At 35.6% G+C, this 19,439-nt stretch overlaps 1 protein-coding gene across 1 annotated transcript; it reads right to left on the bottom strand.

Annotated features, from left to right (window-relative positions):
* Positions 1–3,615: 3,615 nt before the first annotated feature.
* On the bottom strand, positions 3,616–12,778 carry LOC132286484 (protein ENHANCER OF LHP1 1). The gene is made up of 12 exons (XM_059788832.1): positions 12,222–12,778; positions 9,173–10,281; positions 8,506–8,682; positions 8,230–8,343; positions 6,109–6,213; positions 5,547–5,681; positions 5,400–5,455; positions 5,218–5,320; positions 5,008–5,124; positions 4,679–4,805; positions 4,387–4,517; positions 3,616–4,275 (listed from the first exon to the last, which is right to left on the bottom strand). Exons 1-12 carry the CDS (start codon positions 12,493–12,495, stop codon positions 3,808–3,810), a joined length of 2,916 nt encoding a protein of 971 aa, XP_059644815.1. The 5' UTR covers positions 12,496–12,778; the 3' UTR covers positions 3,616–3,807.
* Between the last annotated feature and the right edge of the window lie 6,661 nt (positions 12,779–19,439).

Raw genomic sequence — 19,439 nt, 5'->3', positions numbered from 1 at the left:
AGTGCAAACAACCCCCCTAAACTATCGCAAATCGGCATTTTACCCCCCTGGACTACAAAAATGAACAAATCAGTACCATAACTATCCAAATCCGTGCAAGTTAACCCCTGAAGCTCAATTCCTACCATTTTCCGGCCCACAAGTGCGGTCATTTTCTTTTAATTTCAAAATTGCCCTAGAATACTCATTAATACTATTATTTATTTGTTAAGCCTCTGATAACCAGTGTTGGTTCAATCAAGGAATGTAAGAAAGAAAAAGCAAATGAAGAACCCAATTACTCCGTATAATAGAACAAATCAAAAGGGAGACTTGCAGAGGGTAATAATAAATAGCAATAAAAAAGGAAAAGCAAAAAAAAAAATGGATGGTTATAGAGGGAGAAAGAAATTTAGAGTGAGAGAGATGTTGTGGGTTGTTCATGAATTATCACTATAGACTCAAACAATTACAGACCCATCTTTCAATGGAAATTTCATCATCATGTTCATCACTTATCAGTTCATTCCATTATCGATTCCGCTGCTCCACATTGGCGCCGTGTTTTTGCCAAATTCAATCACGACCATAGTCGCCGGCGAACCTGGAAGATCATCACTGTGCTCATAGTAAAAGATAGGAGTAGACTTTGATGATACAGTGGTCCTGTGGTCAAATTTGGTTTGTTTAATTTTCATACGTCTCTCAATTCAGAGAAACCATAATTCTAACAAGTCAAAAGCCCACCGCCACAAAACACAAAAATTACTAGCTATTATCTCAGACAGAGAGAGAGAGAGATATTAGATAAAAAAAAAAAAAATAGGAAAATAAAAATCACCTTTTCCTTTATAGATTCTGAATTTTCAAAGTTGTCATTGATTGAATCCCTATGTTTCCGTTATGGAATCACCGGAGAACCTCACCGTCGCGTTTGAATCAGCCGAGAAGATTATCCTCCAGTGGGACTTTACGGCGTTAGAGGACACCAGAGAACGTATGATCTTCAATGGTGACCGCCACGAGATCGATCGCTATTTTCAGGCCGTCAACGAGATTTAGCGCTCTATGGAGTCGGCGACGATCACTAACGACCAAAACAAAGCCAACACGGCGATCCAGATCGCCATGGCTCGACTCGAAGACGGGTTTCGCACCATCTTGATCGTTAATACCAATCCGATCAAGACCAATTCCGCTATTCCACCACGCCGCCATGTTTCTGCCAAATTCAATCACGGCCATGGGCACCGACGAACCAGCCGGCCAATTCTTGTCTGCCAGTGCCGCATCGCGAGTTCATCACAGCCGAACTCACCACTAAGAAGCTCACAGCCGAGTTCTCCTTGCCCGCCGATGCCGTGCCGCAAGGTCACAACCGACATGTAATCGGCCCATGCCGCCATCGCTGCACCAGCCGGTCGTACCAGGAATCCTTACCTGAAAATTGCACATTGCCGATTCAGTCTCGCCGTCACCATTATCGTTCTTCGCCGGATTCACGCTGATTATTTATTTTCGTATTTTTTTTTCTTAATTACAATGGGTAATTTTGTAAATTTACAATGAAGTCGGCCGGAAAGTGGTCGGAATTGAGCTTCAGGGGTTAACTTACACAGATTTGGATAGTTGTGGTACTGATTTGTTCATTTTTGTAGTCTAGGGGGATAAAATGCCGATTTGACATAGTTCAGGGGGGTTGTTTGCATTTTTCCCAAAAAAAAAAAAAAAAACCATGTTTTGATGTAATTATTCCATTTTGTTAGTCTAATCAATTTTTGCACTTGCAATAACATAGGGATAATTTCACCTACCTCCCTTGAGATTAGGCCTAATTACAGGCAGTACCCTTAACGTTTCAAATATTACACCAACCTCCCTTCAATGTGGCCGGCGTTAGATTCCGGTAGAAATTCAAGTGAAAGTACTAATATACCCTCTATTATTATATTAATGTAAAATATTATCAAATTATTTTAACAAATGACCATTTGTACCCTTGAGCTTAGATTTTTTTTTTTTTTTTCTTTTCCTGGGAAACAAAAACAAAACAACCAAACAACCTCATGCTACCTTTATGGAACAGATGATCAATCAAAGAATAAGGGATGGTTTCTGGGTTTAGAGTTGGATCTTCTGGATGCATGTGGGCTCAATTGGCCAAAGTGAGCTGAACAATCCCATAGGTAAAGTAGTTTTGGAAGCAAAACATATGAATAGAAAACAAGAAGCAAGCAAGGACTGGGGTTTCGAGAACAAAGCACAGAAAAAAAATTACGAAGCAAACTGGGCCACTGGATCTCTCCTGTCACTTGTTTCTCTTTCTCTTTCTCTTTCCCACCTCTTTGGCGAAGAACATGTGGTCCAACCCGCTGGCCCTCTCTTCGCCGTCCTCGGTTTCTTCTTCTTCCCCTTCACCTGGTCCGTACCCGGAGGCCCTCATCACCGCCGAGATCGCCACCGCCTAACCCCAGCAACGACGGCCTGGAAATTCCTCTCCGTCTTTGAGAAATCTTCCCCGTCTTCAGTGTGACCCAAGTAGAGACCCAAATTGGGTTTCTATGTTTCCTTTTTTTTTTTTGTTGTTATCAGAAACTCCTATATGTGGCCTTCCCTTTGACAAAATGTTTAACATGGTAATTACCTAAAAAAAAAAAAAAAATGTTTAATATGGGTTTTCTTGAAATTTATTGTTTACTTTTTGGTGTTTGTTAATAAATAGACAAACATATGGCATTAGAGAGGTCTTGTATATAGAATTTTAGAGAGAAATTCTATATATAGACATGGTAGTTCAGAGAGACTCATACGGAGGAGAGAGGAGATGATAAAGTATATCTATATATATATATATATATATATATATATATATATAGACATAGTAGGTCTTTTGTCTTTATATTGAGGGCATTAAAGAATTTTAAATCAAAAGTGAGGGTGTAAATGTCTTTGCAACCTTTTTAAGGACAAATGTGGTATTTCACATTGAGAAGAGGCTGACATCATCAAAAGACGGCGTTGACTACTAACGAGAGGAGCAGACTGTTATGACTGAGCTAACTTGGAGGGAGGGAGGTGTAATATTTGAAACGTTAGGGGTACTGTCTGCAATTAGGCCTAACCTGAGGGGAGGTAAGTAAAATTATCCCCAATAACATATTAACCCTCTATCTTGGAATAGTCTATTCTTAATCTGTATCAAAAACTTCCTCCCATGCCAAATCCAAAGCACAAATTTAGTGCTCACAAACATGACATGAAAAAAGTTCTATAAAAATGATATTTTGATTTTTTTTAAAAAAAACCTTAGTTATAACAGTTACAATAAATAATTTCTTGATATTTGGTGCTAAACTCTTTTATATGAAAGATACAATTTTGAAAATGCAATTATATGTGCAAGAAAACAGAGGTTTCTAATGAAATTTCAAAATCTCACTTTTGAGCTCACATAGGGAACACACTGACATAAAGGGAGAAACTGTCAACTGTGCATTGAATTCAAAGCTTTTCACAAGTCCACCAATTCGTATATTCCTATCCCACCGTCTTCCAAATTTTCTTTTCGGCCATGTTCTCTCTACGGAGGGTGGTAATACCATGGAAGAGTCCAGGAGTCCAGACTCCATAGACAGATTTTAACCCCAAAGAACACATTTTGCCAAACTTCAGCAAGTGAATAGAAGCATTTACATTGATCAAATATATAAAAACAGATCCAGTGCCTCTTTGATGTACAACATAAATAATTCATGCCAATTTGGAAAAAGAAAAAAGAAAAAGAGGGGGAAAGAAAAGGCTTGGCATGTTTTTCCTTGCGTTTCCTCTTTATTTTTTACCTGTGCTGTCAAGCTTCTTTGACTTCTTTAGAGAATCAAAGAGAGATGATTTCTCTTGGTTGTTTGATGACTTAGCAAAAGGGTTAGAGGGGCGAATTGGTTCCACCAGATTTACCTCCCCTAACTTCTTTGGCTCTTCTGCATTCTTCACTTCCCTGGCATTCTTTTGCCCTCCTACATTCTTCGACTCCCCTACTTTGTCCAGTTTTGCAGTATGATTTTGTTCTAATTTCACCTTTCCAGCTTTAGCTGGCTCTTCCGACGTCCCTCTCTTTGTGAAGGGAGGGGATGACGACTTTTCTGATGGTAATGGAATAACGGATTCTGAAGTACTACCTCTTTCAGTTGAGGAAAAGGTCTTGTTGCTGATCACAGCATCAGCTTTGATGGCAGTATCATAATTTGAGGTTGGGAGTGGTATGGCTGTAATCCCCGAAGTTTCATTTAGCATTCTTTGCTGTAAGAAGGGAAAAGGGCATAAAAACCACAACAAAAACAAAAGCTTTCAATCTGATCAAAAATATCAAATGAAGAACTTCCGGTTCTTTTTCAGATATTGAAGGCTTACCTCCAATATGGTATTGAATCGCTCTGCCAAATTAGGAAGCTTAAGAGCGGTTACAAGTTTTATTGCACCTTTAACTGATTTTTCAAGTGACAGAAGTTTCACAAGTTCAGTAGCCCTCACAAGTTTATCACCTGAAATTAACCATCACAAACAAGCATTGGTACTCATATTTTGCATTTTGGATACATATCATAAAGGCAAAAAGGAAAGAAAATAAACCAATTATGGAAAAGCTAGATAATATATAATTTGCAACTTATTATTCAGATACCATTAACTTTTAATGACTCACCATTGCAGCAGGATGCAATGAGCCTCAAGATGCATCTATCAAGAGCTGCTTCTGTATTGAAAGCCTCGTCATCAAGTAAATTGGTGTCCTGATTGGCAGCTGCCATTTCCTCAATTCTTTTATGAATCTGCAAGGAATTTTGTATAAATAACTCAACTATCAAACAGCTTTTCTAGGAACTTAACCCAAAACAAACAAAGAAAGAAAAAACAGTTCATTCAAATAATAACTAGTAACTCTCAGAATGCATATAAAGTACTCTTAATCTTCACTGACAACCCTAACAGTTTTCATGATAACAAAGCAGAAATGCCACAAAAGCAATATACCTGTGAGAGATGCATGTTTTTCATTATAAATTCATTTTCAAGGGTTTCTGCTCCCAGGTCAGAGGATGGTAGAGGAAATGAAAGATCTATTAGCGTGAGAACTGGTTTGGGGATGACCTGAAAAAAGAAAGTAAAAGGAAAAAGAATGATGAAATACTTGGCCAAACAGTAAAGCAGGCATAAAAGAAAAGAGATAATCAGTTGTACTACCTGTGGGAATGAATCAGGAGATTTGCAAACAATGCAAAACAACTTGCTTGCATTCAAGCCAACAACCCAATAGTTTTCATCTGGCTTCTTTACTTTCCTAGCACTGCAAAAGTAGAATTTTTATTGGCCAACTGTTGATAACAAAAGTAAATCATTCCTTGTATTTAAAAAGAACCTTGTACCTGAAGAGTGGGAGCCAGCTGCCTCCATATTGATCTGTAAACACCCTCAGCACACCCTTCAAATTTAATTAAAGATGTATATCAAGTTGCAAAGAAGAAATTATAGAATCTTCTAATGACATGAATCAAGGATTAGGCTTGGCTCACCTTAGAATCAAAAGAACATAATTGACCTTCTTCACTGAAACCAAGCCAGGTTAGACATGAACCAGGTGTCAATGGAAGACGTCCTCTGATGGGCTGGGTCCCATTACAAACGTTGAACATTCTAAACTCTAGCATCTGCATGTCCCAGGGTAAAAAGGACTAAGCATTTTTGTGAAAATCATAATAGGCTCTTGAACAGAATCGATGCATGGGACCACTGTGTTCTAGAAGAAAGAATGACGACTAAGGCTTACATATACTTAATACAACAACAACATATCTGATCAATCAGTGCTATGTAGGTGCGATTCCTTTGGTCAATGAATTCCTACTAGAAGTACCAATTTTTATTAGGGTAGATAATTTATTTATTTTCACATCTTTATTAAAACAACTTCAAAACAAGAATAGTACTATTCCCTTCTAGATTGCTAGTTGTTGACCTTATTAATGTTTTAGCTAGGTAGATTCCCAGGGTGTTGGGGTTGAGCAAAGGAACTAATAGAGGCAACACAATTCACCCAGGGGAGTGTCGAACAAAAGTTGAAAGTTGAAACAATACCTGATCATTTGAGGGAAGAGAAGGAGAAGCATGTGTGACAACCACAAGTTCATCCTTAAAGCCTGATGCAGTCACCACTGGCCCATCCAGAGAGAGTACATATCTCTACAAGTATAACAATGTGGCAACACAGATGCACAGAGACCAACCCACATATCAGTAATCTATAAGATGTAATTCAAAATAGCATATTACTAAGTAAATAAGTCCATGCATAGTCAAGATCAAATAAAAATTAGCAGCAGTATTTCAACACTTCTTGGTTTCTTTATTTAAAAACACTGGTAGCAGTATCCAAAGTCGCAACAATTTCTATTTACTTTTTTTTCCCTGTTTGAATAAACAACTCACACACACCAACACAACTTTGCCCCACCTGGAGGAGAAATTATTCATTGCAACCGTTGTAACAGTGATGTGGTGCAACGGAGGGTTACAAACACTCCGCCAAAGCACATATATCAGCTTTTTGTTTTATTGTAGGTCCACTTTGCTTTGGTGGAGTGTTTGTAGCCATCCATTGCACCACGTCACCGTTACAACGGTTGCAATGAATAATTTCTCCACCTGGAGATCGATCCTCTAGCCAATTGTCAGGCATAAAATTCTATTTATATCACTTCAAATTGATAACAAAGGAGCCTCACTATTGTAAAGCTGCTAGAATTTATGCAGATGGAGAACATATGCAACAGGAAGATAAATTTTGTATGGAGAACCCATCTCCTACATAAAGCCATTAAGTTGACAAAACCTGTGGGTTCATGAAAATCCAAGTTTGGAGGGAAAACCCTCTTCTTAAAGAAACAGACAGTTCCTAACTGGCAGCATACAGAACCATCTTCTAATCACCTAATCGTATGTCAGAACCAACTGCTAACAAGATTATGATTGTCTTTAGGCGTCATCCAAGAATTCTATATCTAAGAAATTAGGATCAACAATAAATTGGTAATCAAGTATTGATGTAGCATCAACTTTGCAAAACATAGATATATGAAGGACTTATTTTGAACACGTAACACCTGAGTAGGTACGTAGAAATGTGTCAGATGGGTCTGACTAGGCAAGAACCTAGAAATCACATCTAATAATTCAAGCCATATTTTACATGAAACTCTCCTCTTGTTCCTTCTGTTACATAATTGCTTTAAGTGTGACGTTAATGTTGAATATACCATGCTTCATAAAGCTATTTTGTACCTAAATCTGCCTTTGAGCACATGCATCTAAACACATCTAAGGCTTGCCTACGTTAGGAACAGCGTTTGAAAAGCTTCTCAAGCTCGGTGGGTAGCCACTGTGACCTCCAGCATACATCATAGTCCTCTTTGGGATACTAAGGCTTTTACAATTGATGATTAAACTTGAAGGCCAATTGAGGTGTATTCCTTGCATGATGTGTGTCTTGGTTATTGTGTTGGTCATAAGAGAGGGCACATGTCTTTCAGGTTATGTTCGCCACATGCTGTGCTAGGCACACTCCAGTGACTCCGCCTCACCTACATGTACCTCCCTTGCTCCTGTGGCATCTCCAAATGGTTCTTCCTCCTCCAGCCCGTTAGGCTGTGTTTAACACATGTGCCAGCTACCACTAGGTTTCTGTACTCCCTGAACTTCTATAAATAGGGACAAACCCTTGACTCATTAGCCATGGAAAAGGGAAAAACAGGCAATAGCAGAAATCTCTCATAATTTTCTACAGATTTCCACTATTGGCATGCCATATCTCTCTCCTAAAAATCTCCCTCAGTTTTCACTCTAACTTAAAATTCCATTATTCTACATCTAATACAGTAATTCTTGTCTCTCTTCAGAACCCTACCCAAACTCCCGCAATCTCAAAAGAGAATCCTTATAATCTTCTCAACAAAAAATACAAATTTCTCTTTCACTTTATTCTACTTTATTTTTCATTTACTCCTTAATATATATATATATTTTTTTTGGGTGGTGGGGGAACAAATATAGAAAGAAAATCAAAACTCATTTCCTTCAATTTGTCATTCTAGTGCTTTTCATGAGCATAAACTTAACTAAAGCAAGAGTTTACATTAACATGATAAAATGTTTATTTGTGAAATATTTTGAACAGACATTGACTATGTTTATATGACAAACCTGCAAACCACCCTCAGTGAAGATTCGGAGAAAATTAAGACTTGTAACAGCAGCTACCCAAGCAGAACCAAGTGCCACAACCTTCACTTCTTCTTCCTCAAATCGCATAGACCACTGTCATTGCATTGGGTGACCAAATTTAGCTTTTGCAAACTTCACAGATTTATCACACAGGAAGTGATGCATTTGTAGATGCAATGTTTGTACGTGTGCATAGGTATAGTGCATGAAAGTAAACCAAAAACACAAATATGTTAGAAATAAGAATAAGCTAACCTCACTGTTATTAGCCCAGCTGCTGAATGGACGATACATTAGAGTACTCATGTTCTTTTCACCCTTGCATGGATTTGCAAAGACACTTCCATTTTCATTTAATGAAGCCATTGTAAAACCAAAATAATCAGTCATTGCTGGAACTCGTGGGCCTGTGCTAGTGTCATGAAAATCGATCTGCAACCAATTATAATGTTATATAAGTATATAATATACGAAAACTGTGATTAAGAACATTCTGTATAGATGGGTGAGATACACCAAATGCATTATAGTAGATCCAACAACTATCTTTCAAGTACGACAGTGAGATAATTAAACTAAAATTAAAATCAAATTTTGTGTATTCTTGGCTCAGTTCAAGATTTTAATGACATATATGAGTTGGCTAGATCATTAAACTGGTATAATTTAGTTTGTTTTCTATGTGAATTTTATGAACTTCAGGCATCCATACCATTATTCATAAAGGTTCTAAATGTCCTTTTTAAGTAAAACAGGAATGTCAAACTACCTCCCGTTCTTTGGCTGCCAAACTTGAGTCTAATCATCACTGGCAGAATTATTAATTAAGTTATTACTATAAAATAAAAAAAAGAAAAATAAAAAAAAAGAATCATTATGAAACTACAAAAACAGATTATAAGATGACAATAATATGAAATACCTCTATATGGGAGTAACCATCATGTTCAATTGTGGTTATACTTCCAAGCATGCTGTAGCACAGAAAACACCTTTTCCCGGGCTGTGCAGGAGTAGCACCTGGTTGAAAAGCATCCTGCAGTTTTGGCCCTGCAGATGTTGTCGGACTTCTTAATGCCTTCTTTCCATTATTCAGGCTTTCCTTCTGGCCACTAGAGACTTTTTTGCGGGATTCAACCTTTGGAAGCAATTTAAACTCGTCATTGTTTTCTTCATCAAAATCATCATCATATGCAGACTGTTTTCGTAATCTTTTTCTGCTAGGTGGTTCAGATTCACCGTAACTATCTTCACCAAGATCACTTAAACTACCAGATGTACTAGGCTCCTTTTCATCTTCATCAAACAAGAGGAGTCCGTTACTGTTCTTAGACTGTAAACTAGGAATTCCTTCTGCAGGCGATTTCATTGATGATGGAACAGGCGATTCCCACACACCATACTTTCCCATAACATTAATAACAGCCAATGCATTCCCATTTGGTTTCCATGCCATACAACATATTATATCATCAAATTTCTGCCTGTTGATGTCTTGCCTCTGGTCAACATCCCAAATCAAAAGCTGTTTGTCTAAACCAGAAGTGGCTATATATTTCCCATTAGGTGACCAAGACATGAAACATACAGGTTGGACATGATCACCTCTTAAGGAAAACAGCTTTTCAGCTGTATCTCTATCATACATCACCACATCATTCTTTAAACCCGGCACAGCTAAAGTCTCCCCATCTGGACTCCAGTTGAGTACATTCATGATGGAAAGATTGGAACCAGTGTCGGGAGTTATGCCTTTAAGGGTATGGAGGATTCTTCCAGAATGGAGTTCCCAATATATGACAGTCCCAACTGAATCAACTGATGCCAAGTATTCACTGTTGGGATCAAAAGCCAAGCCAGTGACACACCCTTTATGTCCTTTGAGAACCCTCGCAATTGAACCATCTATTGTATTGACAAGTTTAATTCCCTCATCATCACCAGCAGCTGCCAACATGCTACCAGATTTATTAAAACCAACCGTGCGAATTGGCAGGGTAAATCTGGTGATATTTGTCTGAAACTCTCCACCTGATAAGAAGATCCATAAAATTTTATTCAAAACTATCCATAATGATTGGAAATGGCTAAGGCTTTTATATAGTTGGGAACTTTGATTTAGAGAGAGAGATAACAAGCTCTTATTCTGTAACCTACTAACCGTAATGGCACTACTTCTGACCATTAGAAATGTAAAGGCTGATCTAAAATCTATGACCGGAGTCCATGTAACACGGAACAAAACTTCAGAACTTTAGACATGAAAGTAAAGTAGCTACCATGCCCTTGAGACATAAGAATGAAGAGATTCCTAAAATTTTGAAGTATCTATGATGAAGGCTAAAGTTTTCCACACAAAATTTCAATGATATGGAAGGTAACAAAAAAATTGTGATGAAATACGTACTTTAGACTTCAGATACACATATTACTGATGAGTGAACCGCACACAGTACTTGCATATGGATCTAACATGTTTAATTGGACATATACTAAGTCAGCATATCACAATTCAAATTTCTATAGAATTGTACAGCAAAATCTCTTATTAATTTTCTTTTATTATATTACTACTTTAAAATGATATGTCTTGTAATAAATAAATAAATATATATAAAAATAATTTTAAAAAAAAAAAAACTATTTACAAGAAGAAACTAACGGAAGAATACTAAAAATTATAAATGCTTAGCCATGTCCTAATTTCCTCAAGTTGAGGGATTTGAGGATTCTAGTTCAAGTGCCACACTCACTTGAGTCTATGATCAAGATTATGATGAGACTTACTTATAAAAAATAAAAATAAAAACGGATCATCCAAAATGTAAGTGATAAAATTTGTTGCCGATCCTTGCATACAATATCTGTTTGACAGTTTGCAAAAAGAAAAAGAAATTTTAGATCTAGTAAGAGAGTTAGAAACAGAACTCTCCAAGTTGTTGCCATGTTTGCAAAAAAACATATTTTTCAATGACCATCATATAATCCTCTTTTGAATTTCAAATATACTGGCAACTCCATTTCATTATAGCATCTTTCACCGCAAAATTGAAAATGTGCATAGAAGCCACTAATTAGAGCTTTTTTATTTTATTACCAGTTAAACATAACTAGATACAATTATCTTTGTCTCTAAATAAGAGATTTTATGATATTTGATCACTAAACTCTAATATCAAAATAATACCAGATCACGTATTTGTCTACTTCGATGAACCATTCCAAATTCTTGGTCCAGCATGGGAATGATGAGTAAAATTGGCCTGCACAGTTGCCAGTTTTTAACGACTATATAAGGACAGAAGGATTGATCAAAGTTGTTGGTATTTGATACTTATAGAAGAGGACCAGATTTTTTTTTTTTTTTTTTTTAAAGGTGGAAGTCACTGTTGTAACATAGGACTTACCATGAATATACCTAATAGCAGAAACCTTGTGCAAAGACTTGTGCTTTTCAGTTTGGCTCATACTCTATTTGTAAGACCCTATAAGCAATAGTGCTTGACTGCTCTATAATTTTCATCCAAAGGACTTCTACACTATTTAAGTGTTCGACCAATTACCAATAAACCGAATAACACTTGTAAGAGATTTACTCATTAAACCATGGTCTATTACACCAGGTACAAATCAAACACGAACCATTCCCATTTTTTAGTAAAGATTGAAATGCCCAAACATCTTGATTCAATAATCCATCAATGTGAAACACAAGTGGCTATAATTTCTAACAGCAACTTCGATTATGTAATTTTTGCAATAATTTTCATAGAAATGCCTCATCATAATTGAACCAGACCTAATAAATTTGTTGTTTACATTTCCGGTTCACAATTTATTGCTAATCTAATTTTTAAAAAGTCATAAGTAAATAAAGAACAAATAATACCAAATTCATCAATAGAAAACACCAAATCAAATATTTATGACATTTGGTATGGCAGATTGAATAGGAAAGGAAGAGAAATTACTTGGAAATCTGTAAAGCTTGACAGAATGATCCATAGATCCGGAGGCGAGGCACGTTGAATTAGGGCTGAGAGCTAAAGCGGTGACCCCATCTCTGTGATTCCGAAGAATCTTGGGCGAATTTGTGGGTAAAAGAGGGTCGTGAATACAGATCGATGAGTCCGAAGACGACGAGGTCACAATGTGTTCCGCTTGGAGGTCCCACAAAATCGAACAGAAGGAGGCTGTGTCATTGTTCTTGTGAGCCTCTCGAAGCTTCAACACTCGGATTTTCATGGCGTCCTGGGTTTCTTCTCTCTCTTCTTCTCCTACAACTTTGGTTCAATTGTTTGGTTTGTGTGTGAATTGGGTAGGGTTTTAGTGATAAATTGGTGAAATTTTGGTTTTGGCGGGAAATGGCGGCTTTGATTTTCGCGGGAGGATGCTATGTTTTGGTTCTGTGGACGTGGTGTGGAATTACTGAAAGAGGCCCGATCTTTCGAGTATTTACGAAGAGACATTATAGCTGTAACTATGAAATTACTGAAAATACATCCCATCATGCGTTGAATGGAAATTGGTAATAGTGGAATACTGTACGGGACATAGAAGGGAGTAGGGAGGTTGGGGTGTCAAAGTCAATCTGAGCTCAAAATTGTTGGGATATCTAACCAAAAACGAAGATTGTTTAGATTGAATTTGTTTAATTTGTGGATTTGGTTAGGATTTAATTTAGTTTTAAACTCATTTCTGTTCAAGTTAAACTTAATATAATAATTTATTTTTATTATTTTCACATATTATTAAACTTTCAATAGGTATAATAAAATACTCTTTTTCCCCTCGCAAAGGTTTATTGATTGATGATCTCTTATTAAGTTATTATTAATGAAATTTGATCTACCACTGCAACTCAAATATATATATATATATATATATATATATATCATATTATTGATTTCCTTATATTTACTGTGCATCTTTCACAATGTTGCTCAAAACCCATTCCATTCCATCATAAAAACAAAACAATGCTGGGTTCAATCCATTTCGGCCAACCTGTTAATGTGGTCTAAGAAAATTGCAACAAATGTTAAAATTAAATTGAGAATTGCATAATTTTTGTTTTTGAACATGTGTTTTAAATTTTAATTTTTGCTTTTGATACTTGTTTTAGATTTATTGAGTCACATCGCCAGAAAATTTTGTAAAATTATGCTTTGAGTCTCTGAACTTTGAATAACGTGCACACCATACCTCAGTCTCCATTTAGAATTATTGCAGGAAGTTTGGACATTGTGTTTAAAAAATAAAAAGATATATGGACATTCATGTCCAAGGAGTAGAATGAGTGGTAAAAGTCATACCTCCTAGTTCGACACTTTTGGGCCAACCCTACCAACTATATTCAGTTTAGCACAAATAAATTGATCCGTACATTATGAAACATATATATCAAATTGGAAAAATGCGAGTAATGTGTTTTCTGAATCTGAGTGATTGATCATACCTCGTATAATCATGCTAGTGTGGCGAATTGTCATGTAGGCAAGAATTAGAATGGATTCCCAAATTAATATACTAGTAGTACGAAGCACCTATCCCTATTTTGACTCCACCGATTGTTTTTGTCATTTGAAACTAGATTTGCAAGAGGTTGGCATATGACTATATATATTCATATATACTTTTGTAATCACATGTATGACCTTAGTCTTGAGGACGAATATGCGACACCGCGGGTGACGGAACTCTTAATTAATTTGTTAATCCACATTATTAAAATAAAAGGGCATGGTTGTGGCAACCATGTGACCATGTCCATTAAAAGCAAACAAACTTTCCTTTTCTTGAAACTCCCAAGTTTGAAAATTTAACCCCAACTCCAAGTCTTGGTTTACTTATATTTTTACTCATATCTACATAAACTTTAGAATCCCCAAACCCTCAAAGCTTCCTTTCCGTACATTTTTGGGTACAAATCCAAAGACTAAAACACATGACACTATTAGTAATACAGTACTTATGCTAGCTAGCTGTTTCTGTTCTTGATTTCCCACCAGAAACATTCCTCTATGGTTGGAATCTCCTTTTGATATGAAGTTTTAGAAATGTCTCTAGTTGTGATAGTTTCTGTTAGAGAATTTAAATATTAAAATTAAATATTTTTCATTAACTTAATAAGTTGATGGTACGATAGTCCGAAGGAGTGGAGTCAATAGATATAAATTACATTTTAGGACCATAAAATTTCAAAATATATGGATCGATCTCATTTTGTTGCATACTATGGTAGGAATGTGGAAGCATTCACCCTAACATTTTGGTTAAAAGGATGACCTTAGCTTTGTTTCAAACAAATATATGCCCATTTTCACAGCAGTGGGTTTTATGTAGAATACACAATACCAATCACATGCACTTTGGCGAAATTTGGTAGCATTAAATCCATACATGTTCATTTCACGCCTCAAAATCTGATCCAGTCCTTTAATTAATTCTTTTTTGGTTCCTTCGTTTTTTTCCCCCAAATTTAAACAATTTTGTTAAAACAGAAAGCTAATTACAAGTATAAAAGAATTGTGTTTTTTCCTTCTTTTTTTTTGATAAAAAGAATAAAGAAAGAAAATAAAACTAACTCGCAGCCCAAACAAGGCAAAAGCACAACCAACCAACCCAAAAGGTAAATGCTATGAAGGGAGAATTTTTTAACCATTAAATTGAGAATTTTTTTACATTGTGAAATTAAAAGTTGAATATATTATTTAATATGGACTTGTAAACTATGAAGAGATTCACAACTCTTATTATGGAAGTATTCTTTTTATAATATTGCTTTATTGAAATACAAAATGTATTATATTATATGATAAATATGTATATATGTCACTGCTACCAATATTTTCACAAATTTTGATTGTCATTTGACCATTAATGAAGAATTATTGCACTGTTGGAAGCAAAGTAATGGTAAGGAATGTGCAACGATTACCAAACAACAAGTACCAAGGTGTAACGGTGACTGACATTTATATTACGGTCCAAATTGCCTCCCATGTGCCTATTTGCGCCATGTCGCACAACTTACAACGTTGAATAATGAATATTGAATTGCAAATTCTACGCAGTTATTATTATTATTTTTTTCCTTTATGCTTTCATTGATGGTAGAACCGACTAAGGTTAAATTGACTACAGTAATATATATATATATATAATTGCGTAGGGTTACTCACTGATATAAAGTTGGAGGGCACGCTCTCGTGTTCTGCACTCACAAACCCTAACTATAAAATATTAATGTTAATGTATAGTTAATCATGATGGGTTGGTGATTCAATGCATTGGTTCTGAGCTTGTTTCTCTGAATTTCTGCTTGCCAATCACCAGTTTCACCTTTTACCAAACAATATATAGGAGTACTAATTCATTTAAAATCCTACTGATCGAATATATATATATATATATATATATATATATATATATATATATATATATATATTAAAGTTTTGAAAACAATAGGCCTTGCCCTTCATTTATATTTTATTTTTGTTTTTAAACAATGTTACACGTGCCCAACCCTTCAATTCCTTTAATTTTTATTTTTTCTCTTATAAGTAAATATTTTTTTGTTTTTAGCAGATAAGTAAGTATTCCCCATAAATACAAGTATTTAGTGAAATTGCAACGACCTCTCAGTTGGATAACTCTAGAATGACTCAATTTAATTAATCAAGACTTACATTTTGTAGGAGAGTACAATTAATTTCCTCTCTTTCTTGCCCTTCACCGGCTGTCATGGACTGACACAGCCGATAAGTAAGTATGGTTTGGTGAAATATACATTTTTAGAGCATCTCTAATAAACTCTCTAAAATCATGTACTTCAATAATGCATTTTTGCTCTCCAAAAATATTAATAGTTTTAAATTTTAAAATAAAATTTATTTTTAAACTTTTTCCTAACGGCTATATTTATAACGGTTACATTTTTCATTACTATAAACAACCATTTGTTCATCTCATCATTATTACATTCATCTCAACTTATTATAGCAAAATATCAATTTTTTTCAAGTAAACCTATCATTTGATTTATTAATTTATAGTGAAAACAAAGACACGTTTTTTTTAAAAAAAGATCATATTTTAAAATAAATTTCAATTTGTTAGGGAAAATAAATAAATAAATAAAATTGTTTGGTTAACCAATATAGCTGTGAAGGCACTGTTTGGGTCAACCAAACAGTACCTAAAATGGCTATAATGTCAATATGAATATTGAAAATTTTGAAAACAAAAAAAAAAAATCACTTTTTTTTCCAATTTTTTAAAACTTTTTTTTGCCCAAAAAAACTTTAAGACACTGTTTGTATCAGCCAAATAGTGTTTTAACGGCTCTTTGGTTCGATTATTTTGAGGAAAAAAAAAAAAGTAAGTCAAAAATCTGAATTTTAACTTTTATTTCAGCCAAACATGCTCTTAGAAATAATATTCTGGGTTGATACAATATTCTGGACCTGAATTAAAAAAAAATAAAAGAAAACAAAAATGAGCCCACAAAAAATAGCCCAATAGCCCTTTTGGGCGACCTCCATGGTGATTGGCGATCACAAAAAAGAGACCTACTTTTTTCATATTTCGTTGGAGCATCTCCAAAAGTTGGCCATCTTTGCCAAACGGAGCAAGCTGCTCTTAATTAATTAACTGATGATAGATCATTTTAAAGCACACATGTACTAGCCAAGACTGACTATGAACCTTATAGGGGCCACAACCCTAGTTCCTTTGAAATTCTTCTAAGTTGTAAATCTACTTTTTATTTACTTTCTCCCAGTCCTAGTCATAAAATGGCACTTATACCCATGCGAAACTATTCCCAGTCAAAGCCAACCAAATTCAAGCCGATTCTTGAGACTTCCACAAATGTATGAACTATAGTACTCACTTCACACCTATAAAACCAACTTTAGACTTAGCCCATGTAGCCTCCACTACCATTAGTATATGGTAATACAAAATTAATTACCTCTCCCAATACATTGCCTCATATATATATATATATATATATATATATAATATACACACACACATACATAATGCATATATGTGTGTGTGTATGCTTATATGGGGACTAGAGTTTTTCTCGTAATATAAATATTAAACCGGCCCTTTGATTTTTGTGTAGCTGCATTGGCCACCAAAACAAACTCTCCTCGTTGCATGCATGGCGGCAGACAAGCGCAGAACACTCGTATCTTCCATTCCACGCCATCACAGGCCTTTAACCTAACATTGTGATCCAACCCAGAAAAACCATTTTATACTTTTTTACTCCAACTTTAAACACCGCTTTAGCTTTTGAGTTTTCCCAAGAACTGCATGTTAAGCAAATAGTCTTATTTTATCAATCAAATGGAGAAAAAAAGTAGATGTTGGAACCCTAGCTTTGACTTGTGTTTGGACTTTGGACTTTCTATAAATTAATCCCCTCCTACGTTTCATTTCCTTCCTCTCTCATTCCTTGTTTAACAGACACACCAAAGAAGAAAAGGAAACAAAAATGGTGTCCATGAGGTTTACTAGCTTTGTACTTGGACTTCTATTCATTTTTCTTACCCTAAGGGACAATCTTGCATTTACCAACCAATTCCGTAAGTCGACTCCTTTTTCTTTTTTTATTTTCTTTCTTTCTTTAACCTAATGAATTTCACTTGAAAGTCTAATTAATTCCTACACTTAATATTTGTAGTTATGGAGAAGATGGAAGTTGGTGATAGAATATCTGTAAGTACAGAAAAGGTGAATTATATATTGATTATTTTCACATGCATGATTGTTTCATAAAATCATTATTATATGTTTAACGCTAATTTTTTGTGTCCTAAAATAAAAATGTTACAGGAAATTTTTGATGCTGTTCCTACTGCTGCTGAAGCTAGAATTGTAGGATTTGGAGGGAGAAAAATGATGGGAGAAAGGATCTTGACAAAAGAGACGGTGAACGAGGAAGGCGCGAAACGAGGAGCTTCAATGAATGTAGAACACACACTGAGCAATACAAGTCCTGATCGTGCTGTGAATGTAAAAATGGTTGGTTTTGTATCATTCAGTGCTGATTATAATGTGCCGAAACCCCACCCACCGAAGAATAACTGATGAGAGTGATCGATAGCCCTATGAGAAATCACAATTTTGATAGTTCTTTCTGTTTTGTTTCTATATATATGTATGTTGTAGTGAAAACAAGTGCGAATCATCATACTTGTATGTAAGCAATAGAGAGTATCAATGTTTAAAAGAATATATGTTCAGTTTGAGGAGCAATATATAGAGTTTTTTTTTTTTTTTTTTTTTTTCTCCGGATAATGAAGCAAATATATTAATTGTTAAGGAAATACATTGGGCCCAAGGAGGGCCCATGGGAAACATTTACAGTGCAAGGAACCAGAAAGCCCTAGGGCTCACAGGACTAGAAAGCCCAAACAAGAGCAAAAAGCCCATAACCGAAATGAGGAGGATAGCTGTTGCTAACAACCACGGCAGTTAGAAATGGATATCCCCACAAAAATGCCGGTGACAAGGTTGATTTCAACCACGCTGAGATGCATTGCCTCTGTTCACAGATCTGGAGGCATCGGAGGTGGTCGAATTGTGGCTCGAGGATAGGTCCACTCCATTGCTAGTTGTGAGAATTCCGCATTGTGACGAGATCGCAAAGCTTCTGCAGTGGAGTACAGATTTGCTTCAATACAGATGATTGTGTGGAAGCTGAATTCCTGAAGACCCTATTAGTTGTTTACTACTAGAGCCTATTAGTTGCTTATAGAGCATTTGTGTTTTTTTTCTGGCAGACTTTGGGTAATTAGTTGTTTACTACTAGGAACCTCACAAGAGCACATGCATGATCAGGGGATTAAAAAAATGCACATACATTAATTTATATGGATGTATAAATGCATGCAAACTTCAGTGCTTGGGACAGTTGATCTCCCCAATACTAAACAAATATGTCCAGTTTTGTTCTTAGGTTTTACTTCACATTCACCTTATCGATGTGGAATTACGCAACATGTAATTAACCTAATGATTATTCGCAATCATCCGCATCACACCTACTCATATAATGAGCTACCACATTGAAGGAGTTACCAAAATATAGGGCTGCAATTCAGGCGAATTTGAGGTATAACTTAAGCCCAACCCATCATATGAAATGCTAAACCTAAACCTAACCCAAC

The sequence above is a fragment of the Cornus florida genome, unplaced genomic scaffold, assembly GCF_030987335.1.
Source record: "Cornus florida cultivar Cherokee Brave unplaced genomic scaffold, ASM3098733v1 CherokeeBrave_3.0.0_Hap2_Chr11, whole genome shotgun sequence".
Taxonomy (NCBI): domain Eukaryota; kingdom Viridiplantae; phylum Streptophyta; class Magnoliopsida; order Cornales; family Cornaceae; genus Cornus; species Cornus florida.
The sequence above is the reverse complement of the archived record's forward strand: the minus strand, read 5'-3'. Positions and strand labels throughout refer to the sequence as shown.

Excerpts from the sequence above, each read along its gene's own strand:
- LOC132286484 (XM_059788832.1), bottom strand. The coding sequence starts at position 12,495 with ATGAAAATCCGAGTGTTGAAGCTTCGAGAGGCTCACAAGAACAATGAC. Across the intron at positions 6,214-8,229 it reads TCACTGAGGGTGGTTTGCAG|AGATATGTACTCTCTCTGGA; the intron begins GTTTGTCATATA and ends TTATACTTGTAG. Across the intron at positions 5,682-6,108 it reads CTCTTCCCTCAAATGATCAG|ATGCTAGAGTTTAGAATGTT; the intron begins GTATTGTTTCAA and ends TGGGACATGCAG.